Source organism: Onychostoma macrolepis, chromosome 03 (genome assembly GCF_012432095.1).
Source record: "Onychostoma macrolepis isolate SWU-2019 chromosome 03, ASM1243209v1, whole genome shotgun sequence".
NCBI classification, from domain to species: domain Eukaryota; kingdom Metazoa; phylum Chordata; class Actinopteri; order Cypriniformes; family Cyprinidae; genus Onychostoma; species Onychostoma macrolepis.
Window position 1 is genome coordinate 47,860,874 of NC_081157.1, and position 12,908 is coordinate 47,873,781.

Here is a 12,908-nt window from a genome sequence, read left to right on the forward strand (position 1 = left end):
CTGCTGTGAGACAACAGTGCTAACCTGGTGGACATTCATAGATATTGGAGTATACAGATACATTAGACAAATTTTGGATCATTTTCTATGTGAATGCATGCGAGACTCACATGATGAAATAAATAAATATATATATATATATATATATATATATAATTTGTTTGAGAATTGTATAGTTTTGAGAGAAAAAGTTCACATCCTGAGAATTGGGCCAATAGGGACTGATAAATTTAAAAATGTCAGCAATGTTCTTGATTTCTTTAAAATGTCTATATTGTTTTTCTTTTTAAATAACAAAAAGAACCAATAAAAATACTGTTAAAATACCAAATGGATCAGCAACATCAATAAAAGCAGCAATACCTTTAAAACCTTAACAATATCCATCCCTACACAGCACACAAGTTTTTCACGCTTTTAAAACCCTTAAAAATCTCCTTCCACAAACAGGACAGACGTAAGGCTTTTAATTTGTATGAACTTTATGGTACGGCATCTCGTTAGTGTGAACTCATGTAATGAGTAGGCTAAATCCTTGTTTACAGGTGAAACTCTTTCCATATTGAGAGCAGCTGAAAGGCTTTTACCCAGCATGAATTAGCATGTGAGTCTCAAGATATCCTATACGTGTGAAAGACTTTCCACACTGACAGCAGGTAAAAGGCTTTATTCCAGCATGAATTAACATATGGTTCTTGAGGTTTTCATTACACGTGAAAGTGTTTCCGCACTGAGAGCAGCTGAAAGGCTTTTCCCCACTATGGATTCTCATGTGTTTCACAAGGCTTCCTTTATGTTTGAAAGACTTTCCACACTGAGAGCAGCTGAAAGGCTTTTCTGAAGAGTGAGTTACCAAATGATCCTTAAGGTGTCCATTCTGTGTAAAACTCTTTCCACACTGAGAGCAGGCAAAAGGCTTTATTCCAGCATGAATTAACATGTGATCCTTAAGGTTTGTTTTACGTGTGAAAGTGTTTCCACACTGAGAGCAGATGAAAGCCTTGTCTGAAGAGTGAGTTACCAAGTGGTCCTTAAGTTGCCTTTTCTTTGTAAAACTCTTTCCACACTGAGAGCAGGTAAAAGGCTTTATTCCAGCATGAATTAACATGTGATTCTTAAGGTTTTCATTACACGTGAAAGTGTTTCCGCACTGAGAGCAGCTGAAAGGCTTTTCCCCAGTATGACTTCTCATGTGTTTAATAAGGCTTCTTTTATGTTTGTAAGTGTTTCCACACTGAGAGCAGCTGAAAAGCCTTTTGACGTCTGTTATTTGAATGCTGCAACTCACTGATTTTTCTTCATTGACATCATGATCTTTCTGATCCTTGTGTTTCTCCTCCACCTCATTCAGATCTTGTCTTTCTTCTTTCACTTTCATCAGGCCTAAAATGAAAACATTAAAAAGATGAAAATCAATTGGAACATTTGGAAAATAAAAGGAATTAAAAATATTTGTGTACAGATGAAAACATGGTCAAAACTGTCCCAGTTCACACAGATCCATGAAAATGACTAAAAACACTGCATTATGCTGCCAGGCCAGTACAACACAAAACTTGCTGAGAAAATTCCAAATAACAGAATTCCTGTTGGGTTTTGGACTTTGTACCAGGAGACTTTTTTGTAGGCATTGGTGTGTTACATGTGTCTACCTAATTTTGTACATGTACAGGTGCATCTCAATAAATTAGAATCTTGTGAAAAAGTTCATTTTTTCTTGTAAGTCATTTCAAAAAGTGAAACTTGCATATATTTTAGATTCATTGCATGTAAAGTAAAACATTTCAAAAGTTTTTTTGTTTTAATTTTGATGATTAGGGCTTACAGCTCATGAAAGTCAAAAATCAGTATCTCAAAATATTAGAATATTTACATTTGAGTTTCAATTAATAACCATCTCTACAGTATAAATTCCGGGTATCTCTTGTTCTTTGAAACCACAATAATGGAGACGACTGCTGACTTGGCAATGATCTAGAAGACGAATGTTGACGCCCTCCACAAAGAGGGTAAGTCACAGAAGGTCATTAATGAAAGGTGTGGCTGTTTACAGAGTGCTGTATCAAAGCATATTAAATGCAAAGTTGACTGGAAGGAAGAATTTGGGTAGGAAAAGGTGCACAAGCAACAGGGATGACCGCAAGCTTGAGAATACAGTCAAGCAAAGCCGATTCAAACACTTGGGAGAGCTTCACAAGGAGAGACTGAAGCTGGAGTCAGTGCATCAAGAGTCACCACGCTCAGACGTCTTCAGGAAAAGGGCTACCAAGCCACTTCTGAACCAGAAACAACGTCAGAAGCGTCTTACCTGGGCTGTGGAGAAAAAGAACTGGACTGTTGCTCAGTGGTCCAAAGTCCTCTTTTCAGATGAAAGTAAATTTTGCAGATGAGCTGAAGGCCACTGTCAAAGAAACCTGGGCTTCCATACCACCTCAGCAGTGCCACAAACTGATCACCTCCACGCCACGCTGAATTGAGGCAGTAATTAAAGCAAAAGGAGCCCCTACCAAGTATTGAATACATATACAGTAAATGAACATACTTTCCAGAAGGCCAACAATTCACTAAAAATGTTTTTTTTTTATTGGTCTTATGAAGTATTCTAATTTGTTGAGATTGGTGGGTTTTTGTTAAATGTGAGCCTAAATCATCACAATTAAAAGAACCAAAGACTTAAACTACTTCAGTCTGTGTGCACTGAATTGATTTAATACACGAGTTGCACAATTTGAGTTTAATTACTGAAATAAATGAACTTTTCAACGACATTCTAATTTATTGAGATGCACCTGTATGTGAAACATAGCTCGAGGGGCACTTTCTTGAAATTTTATAGGTGGCACTATAGAGCCATTTTGCCACACCCACTTCTGAAACCCATATCAGACGTAATTTTTCACCACTTCTGGCGTGTGTGCAAAGTTTCATGAGTTTGAGCATGTTTAGACCCTCAAAAATGCAATTCATTTTGGAGAAGAAGCAATTCCAATAGGGTCCTCACACCACCAGTGCTCGGGTACGGTGGCCGAGAGAGCTCAACACGCTGCAACTTCAGAAAACACATGCAAATAGAAAAAGCACCAGCAAATAAAGAAAACATCTGCATCAGTTTGACAGCACATGTTCTGCAAATACTCACAACACAAACAAAAACAAATGCTCTGCAAAAACAGAAAAACACTGCAAATACTCAACAACCAGAAACACGCTGCATGTAGTACAAACCACAACGGGGGACCCCAACAATGCTTACGAAAATTAACCATAATTTTATTATAGTAAAAGTGTAGTAACCATGTATTGATTAGCATTTGAATAACCATAATTTACCATGGTTAAACTATAGTAACCTTTTTTTATTTTATTTTTTTCCTTATAGAATAATAAATGTAATATACAGGCTATTTATTCATTTTAATAGTAAAACCATGATTTTTTTTTTTTTTTTTTTTTGTAGAAGTTGTAGAAGTTGCCAGCTTACATAACATTTCAAAGTTACAGTTATTGTATAGTATTTTGTCAGCTTATTTAGGCTAATAGTATCCAAAAAAAAAAAAAGATAAGAAATTATATGATCAGGATGCTAAAATAAACAAAAATCTCACCTTTCAGAGAAGACTGATAAGCAGGTTCCCTTAAACATTTCCGCTGTGGTCTGTGCGTATTTGCAGCAGTTTCTGCTTTTGCAGTGTGTTTGTATTTGTTTGTGTTGGGAGTATTTGCAACACAGATGAAGATGTTTTCCTAATTTGCAGGTCTTTTTTTTCTATTTGCACGTGTTTTTTTTTCATTTGCAGCGCGTTGAGCTGTCTCGGCCACCGTACACTGGCCCTAATAATTAAATCTCCTCAGTGTCAGTTTAGTCACATTTCCATAAGAACTTTGAAACATTGATTTAACACTTTTTAATGACAGTTAAGGTCTTACTTTTACAATATGGGTCCATGGATATACCACAAACATTAAAGAAGAATAAAGACCAACCTCCTTGTTCCTCTTGTTTTATTCTCCAGGTTTCTGGTTCACTCGTGTCCTCCTCACTCTCCTCTTTAACAAACACCATCTTCACAGCAGCAGATCTCAGTTCAGATGATACTCCTCCAGATATTCCTGCTTGCTTCAAAACTTAGTGACAACTGTGAGGAACAGAATATTACAGGTATTTATTGCCCTGATTAAAAAAAAAACTGTATTTTACAGAAACAACATTTCTAACAGTATATATTAAAACACCATTACAACAAAATAACAGAGAGCACGGTGAAAATCTTCTTCCTCGGAGGTTTTTATGGTGTTTGGCAAACAAACGTATGTGTTGTAGCGCCGCCCGCTGGACTGGAGTGAAGCTGCGAGAGGAGAAAAAATAATACGGGGGAAATTACTTGGTACGTGTACATTTGTTGTCCTTTTAAAAAATCCGATCTGCAGAAATAAATGAAAAAAAACTTGGATTTATAGACTCCCGTGGTTGTAATAGTTAGACAAATAAGCAAAAACAGCAGCCACTTCATTAGGTTTGCCTCAAAAACAGGTTTATTGAAACAATCTAAAAGATGTCAATGTCAGAACAATACAAAACAGTGTCGCACTTTCTAGAATGGTCACAGCTCAAATCCACTTTCTGTAGATGCAGAAGTGTGTGTAAATTAGACTACTAGAAGAAACTTCCTTAACAGTAGCCTATTTATTCTTACTGAACACTCAACTCCAGTGTACCGAGGTAAAGTATGTGTAGATCTAACAAAAAACTGTGTAAATTTATGTGTGAGATTGTGTCTATGTATGAATTTTCTGAAACAGATTCATAATGGTGTCAAACCTCTGGAAGCCCGTTTCCGCCACCTTGAGAAAAAATATAATTCTGTAAGTCATTATAATATATACTTTATCATAATTATGACTTAGTATCTCGTTATATTGACAAACTTTCTGGTAATAATGAGAAACTTTCTCATAATTATGATTTAGTATCTCAATATATTGAGAAACTTTCTCGTAATAATGAGAAAATGACATAATGACTTAAATAACGACTTAGTTTCTCGCAACAATAACTTAGTTTCTGGGTCAATATCACTGTAGGGTGCCTTTTGGAGTCCTGTACATAAATAACTCATTTGCCATGATAACTTAACATAAAAATGACCACGAAAGGATGTGTTATATTAGGCCAAGTTTGTATTTTCATAACAAAAGCATTACTTGGCTCTTTAGATACATTTTCTAGATTTTTCTTAGTTTTGTGTAAGAGGATGTGTGTTATGTCCCATGCACTGCTCATTAAATTTGATTGAGAGTAGAATCAAATCATAAAATAAATAAAAAATTGTCCTCTATTAATATTTTGTTAATTTTTTGTTAAACTCAATTTGAGTGTATTGATCATTTGGTAATAAAAAATATATTTTTATTTAATAAAAAAAGAAGAGTTTGTCCATGTCCCTTGAATGATTGTACACCCTGTCACGTTGGGAAAGCCGCCCATTTAAGAAAAGGCCATCCCCTTTAGTGACATCAGGAAAGCATATTTTTTGTCTCTTCAGTGGCGGGAATTTCAACCGCTGAGGTGAATAAGTTGGTGACTTCTCAATTGACAAATTTTCTTCGTCTGAGTTTGCTTACTTGCTTTGCCAAAGCTTAACATGTCCACCCTGTCGGCATAAAATGTGCCAGAAGTGATTAGAATACAGTATTTTCAAAATATGTAAATATATATGTTGTATATTTAAATATACCAAATTCTCTTCAACAACGACAAAATATTTAGCTAGTCACAGTTTGTTGTAAGCTAATATGCTAATTGAAGCTCAAAATGTCCACCCTGTCGGCCACTTAGACTCGATAGAGTGGACATAAACACGACAGGGTGGACTGAATGAAAATGAATGTGGAGGGGGGTATATCAATGTGATTGATGTAATTATATGATTTATTATTATTATTATAGAAGTTGAATAAATGTTTCATTTTCATATTTTGTCATGATTTGTGTGTTCTGCATTATGTGTACACCCTGTCATCTTGATATTTTACAAAAATATTTTAAATAATAATTCAATCATATCTGTATAATCCAGTGTGTTCAATAGCTAGGTGTGGGGGCAATAACATGCAAACTAAAAACTGCATTAAAATATCACCGTTTTCTCCAAATAAGAAAAAATACATGTGTGAATTGTATGAGTTTCTTTAAAAACACATAGTTTACATAAAATCTTTTATATATTTATAATTTGAAAGCAAACAAATAACCCTGTTTAAAAAAGGGACATCATACCTTTCAGAAAATATAATTTGCATTTTAATTTTGCAATGAAAACGTATTTAACAGTAATATATGTCCATGACAGGGTGGACATACCTTAAGGTTTATGCTTTGAATAATGGCCCATAATTATCTAAAAAAAAAAAATGTGTGGGAGCTCAGCTAATATGTTTCTATAGTACTTGAGTGTCTACTGTTTATAATATCACAAAGCGAATGGGAAATTAAAACCAACATTTTTGAGTATTGTGAGGGTTGAAAGGCACTCTATGGTGATATTTATGGAATTAGATTTGTGCCAAATAAAATGAATGTAATTTTTAAAGAAACATATGAAAATATCAAGTGAAACTGAATAAAATGTCTTTGAAACTAAAAAATAAATAAATTACAGGCAAAATCTTTGACCTCGTTTTTAATACACTGCAGGTTTTGCAACTGTTTTCTCATCTTTCATTCGTTGATCCATACTTACAAATGCACTTCCAGAGTTTTCATTTACGCTTCTAAAGTTTTCGTTTACGATTCTGAAGATTCCATTTACGCTTCTGAAGCTTTCGTTCGCCATTCTGACACAAAGCTCTCGTGGGGGGCGGGGTTAACAGCGGTGTGTTCTCATTGGCTACTGAGTTTTTGATTGACAGCTTCTTGACCTGGAAGTGAAGGAGTCAGTATCGTTGCGCCTGTGTGGATGTGAGTGTCTGTTAGCGGCTTCCTATTTCATTTTAATGATATAAAATGATATATAAAGATTTTTTATTATTATTTTATCAGTATTTTTCTGCTGCTACACTACATTGATGAGACGATTTCTTAGGAATAGCACAGATGAATGATATAATCATCATGATCATCAATCATCGTTGTTATCAGGATACTCACGGTAAGTGTTCTTGATTTAGTCCAATCACAGGACCTGGTTATCTACACACAGTTACAGTCTTCAATTAGATCATATTTGCTTCGATTAGTTCATATTTTCCCCCAGCACATAGATTGTACAGTACTAAATTTACTGTATCTGACAATAACCAATGCTATTTTACAAGCCCGCTGTCAATCACTGCGCTGTCAACTTTAGCAAGGTAAGCCTTTTACAAACAAACAAACAAACTTTGACAAATAATGCCTAAATATATATCCAAATGCAAAACCTAATACATGCAAATAATTATGACTGAAAACAGTTTCCAGCAACTAGGGTATACACAGTCATGATTATATAGGGCTATACAGAGCCATCTAATGGTTACACAGCGGTATTACAGATGATTAATGGTACATCACTTTGAGGTATTTTAGTACCAAGTTAATACTAATATATATATTAAATAATTATATTGTGTATTTATTTGTTTGAAATATTTTAAGTTTGAAATGTGCCATGGGAGTTCAAAGCAGTTTGTATTGTTAGACTATGATACATGTCCTTTCTCTGTTTCCAGAGAGAAGAGCAACTCTTCCATGAACTTCTGATGCTGACCCAGAGGATGTAGTGATAGTACCAGAGAGCCCTCATCAGACAAGAATCTTATTGTGTTCAGACACATCACCTTTGAATGACTGGGATCTTGATCTTCAGACACCTGATATTATGCAAATATCTTTACTTCTTTGGAGCTCTAGATAAAACAAACACTGTTCACAAGTACACAAGAGGTTGCACTTTATTCTTATTAGTCTATGCTGATCTCAAATTGGCATACCAACAGCATGTGATTGTTAAGGGATAGTTCAAAAATAAAAAATATATATTTTAATTTTACTCACCCTCATGCTGTCTCAAATGCATATTACTGTACTTTCTTTCTACTGGACAGGTAAACACAAGTTAAGATTTTTAGGCAAATAATTAATCTCTGTGAGTCCTAAAGATGCTTTAAAACCACACACAGCGACCATGACCGTAATCCATCTGACCTTAGTTTTAAATCAGTATCTTTTGAAGTGAAACAACAGATAAGAAAAACACTAATAATATAAACTTTTGACTATTAATAATCACTTCCACTCAACTGTCAAATGTGCATGGGTTACAGTTCACTTGTGTTATGTGGATTCTCAGAAATGGATTATTTTCTTAAAAATCTTTGTGTCAAGAAAGAAAGTTATATACATCTGGAATAGCATGAAGGTGAGTAAATGAAAGAATTTTCTTTTTTTTGGCGTGGACTATCCCCGTAAAGACTGATATTGCACTCCAGTACATTACATACTCATTCACTGTTTTGTAACTTATACTGTAACAGGAACTGTTGAAAGGATCATTGCAGTGTTTAAAACATATGAATTTTAAACATTCTGTATGTTATGTTCTTGTGCATTTTGTGTGGTAATGTAAATTATAATAATACTGTGCATTATGTATATATGCAGTTAGTGTTTTGTGGATTCTGGTCTTTCCTGTCACAACATAATTGCATCCAAGACTTTCACTTTGATACTTGTTTATATGCTATAGTGACAATAAAGAATGTCAATTTATTTGAATTAATTCATATTTTCATTTACATTCATTCAACTGGTTTATAAAAGTCACACTTGAAAGAGTTGATGATTGTTAAAAATGTATTTCAATTTTAAATGTTAGATGATGTTAACTAAATAAAATAACTAAACAAAATGATCAGCATGATAAAAACAATTGGCAGCAAGAACATTGTTTGTGTGGGATATGTAATAAAATGAGCTTGATTGCCTGGTTGGAGTGAGACTTTCTTGACGTCTGAATATCACAGTATAGTATTGTATTTCAAATGTAACAGCTCAACCTAATTAGACCCTATAATGCAAAAGAATCAAGAGCAATAAACACATAATAAGAGAACACTGGACATTATACGATATTTCCAGTATTACAGTACTTTAATAATTAAACCTCAATATGACCTTTTTCTCTCGCGTTTTCTCATGCTCCTAAAAGCTTATGTTGACAGAGTAGTAGCAACAGATGAATACAGATTGAATTCAAAAACAAAACTCCTAACTTTATATCATTAAAATGAAATAGGAAGCCGCTAACAGACGCTCACATCCACACAGGCGCAACGATACTGACGCCTTCACTTCCAGGTCAAGAAGCTGTCAATCAAAAACTCAGTAGCCAATGAGAACACACCGCTGTTAACCCCGCCCCCACGAGAGCTTTGTGTCAGAATGGCGAACGAAAGCTTCAGAAGCGTAAATGAAATCTTCAGAATCGTAAACGAAAACTTTAAAAGCGTAAATGAAAACTCTGGAAGTGCATTTGTAAGTACAGATCAACGAATGAAAGATGAGAAAACAGTTGCAAAACCTGCAGTGTATTAAAAACGAGGTCAAAGATTTTGCCTGTAATTTATTTATTTTTTAGTTTCAAAGACATTTTATTCAGTTTCACTTGATATTTTCATACGTTTCTTTAAAAATTACATTCATTTTATTTGGCACAAATCTAATTCCATAGATATTGACCATGCTCGTAATAATGAGAAACTTTCTCGTAATAATGAGAACTTTCTCTAAATAATGACTTAATCCACGCATGCGCAATGCATGAGTGATGGCACGCTACATCTGTTGGTCAAAGCCATGCATGAACACCGCAAACATTGCTTGTTCTGTAATCTAAAGTGTATAATCTGTCATTAAATAACGATTTCAGATAAATTATCTGCATGTAATCTTGTTAATTTGTAGCACTTGCCAAATTACTCTGCCATAGTTATGTTTGAAGCCCAAACATTCCAGACTAATATTTCAGTTAAGAACTACAGGCATTTTAAGAAGAAATGAAAGCCATTACTCATATAAACTTAATCTATAGATGTTTATTTCAGTGATTTATTAGTTTTATTAGCTGTCCCTTTCATGCATCATATGCTTCATACAGTAAGCCATCTCATTTCAAAAGCACAAAGCATGTTGTTCGTTACCACGGCAACCGCTTGATCTTCAGCAAAGACTATAGAATACCTATATATATATATATATATATATATAGAATAATATAGAATAAGTCTTAAAGAGACTTTGTCTTCAGCGTCCCGCTTCTTGCAGGACAAATGCTTAACGTGAAAAATGCTTAACGTGGCTTGAAGTACAAAGACAGATTGAACCAAATTCAGTACACAACTTAATGACATGCATACTGTATACAGGCATTCAGGTGGACCCAAAAATATGAATGCAACGCAAAACAGCAACGCTTATGCAGCATTTTCTATAACGGTTTTCTAAAGGAAAACGCTTAACATGCAACTTTGGGTGTTGTGTTCAAATTCTGGGTTCTTATGCTTGCCTGTATACATGATCAATAATACTGTATCCTGAATCAGACATTGTGCTTTAAGCCACATTAAGCATTTTTCACGTTCACGTCCTGCAAGAAGCGGTGTGGGATGCTGAAGACCAAGCGGTTGCCGTGGTAACGAACAACTAGGCTTTGTGCTAGCTAGATGAGACTGGGATACTGTATAAACATTGTGGGCCTATGCATGTGAATACTAAGTCATTATTATAAGAAAATAAGTCATTATTTTGAGAAAGTTTCTCATTATTATGAGAAAATAAGGCATTATTACGAGAAAATTTCTCATTATTTCGAGAAAGTTTCTTGTTATTAGAGAGACACAGTAATGTGTTCTATTTCTGCAGCTGAAGTGGCATGCTGTTCTGCACCATGTACGCAACCAACATGCATGGTCAACTGGATGCTGTGATCTTGAACCACTGGGTGACAGCAGTCAAGAAAAGCCCTGGATAAAACAAGGTTATTGTAATCTGGTTGATGAGTTAGCTCTGCTTTGATGAATGGACTGTTCTTCTACTCACAACATGATGTGATTACAGGTTCAGCAGCTCATCGGCCATTGTTTTGGACTCTGCAGTTCTACATTTAAGTTCATTATCAAACAGATATCCTTGGACTGCTCGTCTTATGCAAGTACAAGTGTTTTGTTGTAAGCCAATTTCAGTAGGCCTATTTCTCTTTAAGATCTGGTGCTTTAGAAAGGCCATCTGGCTAGCACACCACAGTAGTTACCTGGATAGGATTATAATTTTCACTGAAAAGAATTTTACTTCTGTGTTTGTTACATAACATACGACTACATCGGACCTGGAGAATTTCCAGAACCAAATGTGACCCTGGACCACAAAACCAGTCATAAGTGTCAATTTTTCGAAATTGAGATTTATACATCATCTGAAAGCTGAATAAATAAGCTTTCCGTTGATGTATGGTTTGTTAGGATAGGATACAACTATTTGAAAATCTGGAATCTGAGAGTGCAAAAAAATAAAAATATTAAGAAAATCACCTGTAAAGTTGTGCAAATGAAGTTCTTAGCTATGCATATTACTAATCAAAAATTACGTTTTAATATATTTATGGTTGGAAATTTACAAAACATTTTAATGGAAAATGATCTTTACTTAAAATCCTAATGATTTTTGGCATAAAAGAAAAATCGATAATTTTGACCCATACAATGTATTTTTGGCTATTGCTACAAATATATCCCAGCGACTTAAGACTGGTTTTGTGGTCCAGGGTCACAAAATTTAATGTATGCAGGAAAGCGTTTTGCCTACAGCCCAGCGGTGTATTGCACACGGACCCAACTGGCAGCAATAGATTAATTGAGCAATTGAATACATCCTTGACCTTCAGAGGGCCATTGTTGCCAAGAGGCTCGGAAGTGGAGCTGGTCTTCCCAGGAGGCAGTCCCTCAGGCCTAACGATCCCAGGTGCTTGGAAGTTCTGGCCGAACAAGAACAACCACTGCCCACAGCAGAGCTCGTGAGGATTCATGAGTGGCGTGGGGAAGGTGTTCCCCAAAGTGAACTCTGAGCGTGTGTGTGCGTCTACCTGTAAATAGTTCCCAAGGTGTGTACATTCTGTAAATACTTCTGATGGTATGTAAATGGCGCTGGAGGTTTTGTCCACTTTTTGTAAATGTATTTTTGAAAATTTATAAATAATCCAAAAAGGAGGAAAGTTGAATATAAAAAAGCATCAAGATAAAACAATTACAACTAACAGTTTTTAACATTTATAAATAATCAAAAATGGAGAAAAGCAAAAATAAAATAATAAATAACTAAAGAACAATAAGTAACTATATACAAACACTAGGTAACTGTACATAATTACAAAAGCCGGCACACCCTGAACCCAGTGTACTGACCCCTTGGGTCAGGAAAAGTGTCCGTAATTAACCACCCTGTTGCCCACCCCAAGGCAGCCATGCTGCCACAGCACACATTTCAGATAAGCTACATGTCTATATTGTTTTTGTTCAACTCCTGGTCGTCATCGATGGCAAATATATCGTTCCAGGCTGCACGGGCCAGCCTCAAAACCCCTTCATCAAGCATGTAGTACTGCATACAAGACATATTACTAACACTGCGCTCTGGCGTGTGGCGGCAGCATAGCCTCTCCAAATCTGTGGTCATTTCTCTGGAGTTAGTGCATAAGCACCTGTCAAGGCCATCCCAATCGGGGACTCTAGATCTGTCAGGGTTCTCCAGAAGGGCCAACACATCAAACATTAGTCCCGGCAGTCTAATCATGACCTTCTGGAGGAGCTGGTGTTTCTGTGGGCCTGACAAAGTCTGGAGGGTTGCCTGCATCTCTTCATTTCGCTGGTCTTGTAGC

At 35.5% G+C, this 12,908-nt stretch overlaps 2 protein-coding genes across 2 annotated transcripts in view; both read right to left on the reverse strand.

The window, feature by feature from the left end:
* The window catches only part of LOC131535799 (zinc finger protein 585A-like), a 41,285-nt gene extending 36,670 nt beyond the window's left edge, over window positions 1-4,615 (reverse strand). Inside the window, exons 1-2 of the mRNA XM_058768304.1 lie at window positions 3,985-4,615; window positions 1,289-1,383 (exon numbers count right to left, since the gene is read on the reverse strand). The gene's annotated coding sequence lies outside the window, so the exon portion shown is untranslated. The remainder of the gene's footprint in view (window positions 1-1,288; window positions 1,384-3,984) is intronic.
* LOC131535800 (gastrula zinc finger protein XlCGF8.2DB-like) lies at window positions 584-4,063 on the reverse strand. The gene is made up of 2 exons (XM_058768305.1): window positions 3,985-4,063; window positions 584-1,383 (listed from the first exon to the last, which is right to left on the reverse strand). Exons 1-2 carry the CDS (start codon window positions 4,061-4,063, stop codon window positions 584-586), a joined length of 879 nt encoding a protein of 292 aa, XP_058624288.1.
* Window positions 4,616-12,908: the final 8,293 nt, after the last annotated feature.